General features: G+C 42.5%; 1 protein-coding gene across 1 annotated transcript in view; it reads left to right on the top strand.

The window, feature by feature from the left end:
* Positions 1-5,000, top strand: part of LOC144957636 (uncharacterized) — a 33,411-nt gene that overhangs the window by 15,033 nt on the left and 13,378 nt on the right. Inside the window, exons 9-11 of the mRNA XM_078888981.1 lie at positions 1,707-1,805; positions 2,460-2,625; positions 4,599-4,681. Of these exons, the coding sequence (XP_078745107.1) occupies positions 1,707-1,805; positions 2,460-2,625; positions 4,599-4,681 (348 nt within the window). The remainder of the gene's footprint in view (positions 1-1,706; positions 1,806-2,459; positions 2,626-4,598; positions 4,682-5,000) is intronic.

The following is a 5,000-nucleotide window of genomic DNA, read 5'->3' as shown; positions in this document are numbered from 1 at the left end:
CTTTCACTCTACCCCTCCATTCCTTTCACTCTACCCCTCCATTCCTTTATCCCTACCCCTCCATTCCTTTACCCCTACCCCTCCATTCACATCCCTCTACCCCTCCGTGCCTTTACCCCTACCCCTCCATTCATTTCCCTCTACCCCTCCTTTACCTGTACCCCTCCATTCCTTTCACTCTACCCCTCCATTCATTCACCTCTACTCCTCCATTCCTTTACCTTTACCCCTCCATTCCTTTACCTCTACCCCTCCATTCCCATTCACTCTACCTCTCCATTCCTTTACCTCTACCCCTCCATTCCTTTACCTCTACCCCTCCATTCCTTTACCTCTACTCCTTCATTCCTTTACCTCTACCCCTCCATTCCTTTCCCTCTACCCCACCATTCCTTTACCCCTACCCCTCGATTCATTTCCCTCTACCCCTCCTTTACCTGTACCCCTCCATTCCTTTCACTCTACCTCTCCATTCCTTTACCTCTACCCCTCCATTCCTTTACTTCTACCCCTCCATTCCTTTACCTCTACTCCTTAATTCATTTACCTCTACCCCTCCATTCCTTTACCTCTACCCCTCCATTCACATCCCTCTACCCCTCCATTCCTTTACCCCTACCCCTCCATTCCTTTACCCCTACCCCTCCATTCACATCCCTCTACCCTTCCATTCCTTTACCTGTACTCCTTCATTCCTTTACCTCTACCCCTCCATTCCTTTACCCCTACCCCTCCATTCCTTTACCCCTACCCCTCCATTCCTTTACCCCTACCCCTCCATTCCTTTACCTCTACTCCTTAATTCATTTACCTCTACCCCTCCATTCCTTTACCCCTACCCCTCCATTCACATCCCTCTACCCCTCCATTCCTTCACCACTACCCCTCCATTCATTCACCTCTACCCCTCCATTCATTCACCTCTACCCCTCCATTCCTTTACCTCCACCCCTCCATTCCTTTACCTCCACCCCTCCATTCCTTTACCTCTACCCCTCCATTCCTTTACCTCTACCCCTCCATTCCTTTACCTCTACCCCTCCATTCATTCACCTCTACCCCTCCATTCATTCACCTCTACCCCTCCATTCCTTTACCTCTACCCTTCTATTCCGTTACCTCTACCCCTCCATTCCTCTACCTCTACCCCTCCATTCCTTTACCTCTACCCCTCCATTCTTTTACCTCTACCCCTCCATTCATTCACCTCTACCCCTCCATTCCTTTACCTCTACCCCTCCATTCATTCACCTCTACCCCTCCATTCATTCACCTCTACCCCTCCATTCCTTTACCTCTACCCCTCCATTCCTTTACCCCTCCATTCCTTTACCTCTACCCCTCCATTCCTTTACCTCTACCCTCATTTCCTTTACCTCTACCCCTCCATTCTCTTACCTCTACCCATTCACTCCTTTACCTCTATCATTCCTTCACTACTACCCCTCCATTCATTCACCTCTACCCCTCCATTCCTTCACCACTACCCCTCCATTCATTCACCTCTACCACTCCATTCCTTCACCTCTACCCCTCCTTTCCTTTACCTCTACCCCTCCATTCTTTTATCTCTACCCCTCCATTCCTTTACCTCTACCCCTCCATTCCTTTACCTGTACCCCTCTATTCCTTCACCTCTACCCCTCCATTCCTTTACATCTACCCCTCTTACCTCTACCCCTCCATTCCTTTACATCTACACACAGTGGTTGTCTGGTTGCCTATCTATTCCTAAAGACTGCCAAGAAAGCAGGAGGGCTGAAGCCCATGCATATGGTCTTGTACTACGTTCATCGCTATCTCAGGTACGGTCTGTATGGTATTTCTAAAAAGAGGAAGAGGAGGAGGAGATGGAGTAGGAGGAGGAAGAGGAAGAGGAGGAAGATGATGAGGAGGAGGTTGATGATGATGAAGAAAAGAGAGAAGAAGAAGAGAAGAAGAAGAAGAAGAAGAAAGAAGAAGAAGAAGAAGAAGAAGAAGGGAAGAAGAAAGAAGAAGAGAAGAAGAAGAAGAAGAAGAAGAAGAAGAAGAAGAAGAGAGAAGAAGAAGAAGAGAGAAGAAGAAGAGAAGAAGAAGAAGGAAGAAGAAGAAGAAGAAGAAGAAGAGGAAGAAGAAGAAGAAGAAGAAGAAGAAGGAGGAGGAGGAGGAGGAGGAGGAGGAGGAAGAAGAAGAAGAAGAAGAAGAAGAAGAAGAAGAAGAAGAAGAAGAAGAAGAAGAAAAAGAAGAAGAAGAAGAAGAGAGAGAGATAGAGGGAAGAGAGAGAGAGAGAGAGAGAGAGAGAGAGAGAGAGAGAGAGAGAGAGAGAGAGAGAATGAAAGAAAGAAAGAAAGAAAGAAAGAGAGAGAGAGAGCGAGAGAGAGAGAAAGAAAGAGAGAGAGAGAGAGAGAGAGAGAGAGAGAGAGAGAGAGAGAGAGAGAGAGAGATGCAATTTTACTCATATAATCTTTTTCTTTCTCTAGGTTGACACCTCTTCTAGGTTTGGCTATGTTGTTCTATGCCTCAGTGACGCCATACTTGGAGTTTGGCCCTTTCCAGAAAGAGATTTTTGACAGGGAGGGGAGCTGCTCGGAGAAATGGTGGTGGAATATTCTATACATCAACAATCTCTTTGACACGTCTCGATTCGTAAGCAGCTTCGTCGCTAACTTGTCTCTGTCGTAAAATGACATCATCATCATCATCATCATCATCATCATCATCATCATCATCATCATCATCATCATCATCATCATCATCATCATCATCATCATCTGGTATCTCCCAAGTGTTATATCTCACCATCTTGTCTGTATGTAAATCTATGTTGAATTGCATCCATGTTGTATATTCCACAGTGTATGGTTTGGTCTTGTATCTCCCAAATGTTATATTTCACCATCTTGTCTGTATGTAAATCTATGTAGAATTGCGCCCATGTTGTATATTCCACAGTGTATTGGTTGGTCTTGGTATTTCTCAAATGTTATAGCTCACCTACCATCTTGTCTGTATGTAAATCTATGTTGAATTGCGTCCATGTTGTCTATTCCACAGTGTATTGGTTGGTCTTGGTATTTCCCAAATGTTATAGCTCACCTACCATCTTGTCTGTATGTAAATCTATGTAGAATTGCGCCCGTGTTGTCTATTCTACAGTGTATGGGTTGGTCTTTGTATCTCCCAAATGTCATAGCTCACTCATCATCTTTTCTGTATGTAAATCTATGTTGAATGTTGTATGTTACACAGTGTATGGGTTGGTCTTGTATCTCCCAAATGTTATATTTCACCATCTTGTCTGTATGTAAATCTATGTAGAATTGCGCCCATGTTGTCTATTCCACAGTGTATTGGTTGGTCTTGGTATTTCCCAAATGTTATAGCTCACCTACCATCTTGTCTGTATGTAAATCTATGTTGAATTGCGTCCATGTTGTCTATTCCACAGTGTATGGGTTGGTCTTGTATCTCCCAAATGTTATATTTCACCATCTTGTCTGTATGTAAATCTATGTAGAATTGCGCCCATGTTGTCTATTCCACAGTGTATGGGTTGCTCTTGTATCTCCCAAGTGTTATATTTCACCATCTTGTCTGTATGTAAATCTATGTAGAATTGCGTCCATGTTGTATATTCCACAGTGTATGGGTTGGTCTTGGTATTTCCCAAATGTTATATTTCACCATCTTGTCTGTATGTAAATCTATGTTGAATTGCGTCCATGTTGTATATTCCACCGTGTATGGGTTGGTCCTGGTATCTCCCAAATGTTATATTTCACTCATCATCTTGTATTTATGTAAATCTATCTTGAATGTTGTATATTCCACAGTGTATGGGTTGGTCTTGTATCTCCCAAATGTTATATTTCACAATCTTGTCTGTATGTAAATCTATGTTGAATTGCGTCCATGTTGTCTATTCCACAGTGTATGGGTTGGTCTTGTATCTCCCAAATGTTATATTTCACAATCTTGTCTGTATGTAAATCTATGTTGAATTGCGTCCATGTTGTCTATTCCACAGTGTATGGGTTGGTCTTGTATCTCCCAAATGTTATATTTCAACATCTTGTCTGTATGTAAATCTATGTAGAATTGTGCCCATGTTGTATATTCCACAGTGTATTGGTTGGTCTTGGTAGTTCCCAAATGTTATAGCTCACCTACCATCTTGTCTGTATGTAAATCTATGTTGAATTGCGTCCATGTTGTATATTCCACAGTGTATGGTTTGGTCTTGTATCTCCCAAATGTTATATTTCACCATCTTGTCTGTATGTAAATCTATGTTGAATTGCGTCCATGTTGTATATTCCACAGTGTATGGTTTGGTCTTGTATCTCCCAAATGTTATATTTCACCATCTTGTCTGTATGTAAATCTATGTTGAATTGCGTCCATGTTGTATATTCCACAGTGTATGGTTTGGTCTTGTATCTCCCAAATGTTATATTTCACCATCTTGTCTGTATGTAAATCTATGTTGAATTGCGTCCGTATTGTATATTCCACAGTATATTTATGGGTTGGTCCTTATATCTCCCAAATGTTATAGCTCCCCATCTTGTCTGTATGTAAATCTATGTTGAATTGCGTCCATGTTGTATATTCCACAGTGTATGGGTTGGTCCTGGTATCTCCCCAACGACATGCAGTTCTATGTTGTAGCACCCATCATTATTGTCCCTATGGCACTAGGGTATGTTCACTCCCTCCCCTCCCCCTTCTCCCACTCTCTCCCTCTCTCTATCTCTCTCTCTCTCTCTCTCTCTCTCTCTCTCTCCTTTAATCAGATGTTCCTACAATAGATCAAGGTAATGGTTTGCTCAGTTCACGTCTGTATCAGATTATCAGACTATTTTTGCTGTGATATTTTGAAGCATGATATTGACTTTGTTTATCAATAAATCTACTTAAAATTTAAGATGGTCTTTTAAATAGAAATCTTATATAGACTTTACCCCAGGAACAGAGGGGGGGGGGGGGGGGGAAAAAAAGTTGAGCTTTTATATAGCGCA

The sequence above is a fragment of the Berghia stephanieae genome, chromosome 12 (assembly GCF_034508935.2).
Source record: "Berghia stephanieae isolate SIO BIC M18660-M18661 chromosome 12, UCSD_Bste_1.3, whole genome shotgun sequence".
Classification (NCBI taxonomy): Eukaryota; Metazoa; Mollusca; class Gastropoda; order Nudibranchia; family Aeolidiidae; genus Berghia; species Berghia stephanieae.
The sequence above is the reverse complement of the archived record's forward strand: the minus strand, read 5'-3'. Positions and strand labels throughout refer to the sequence as shown.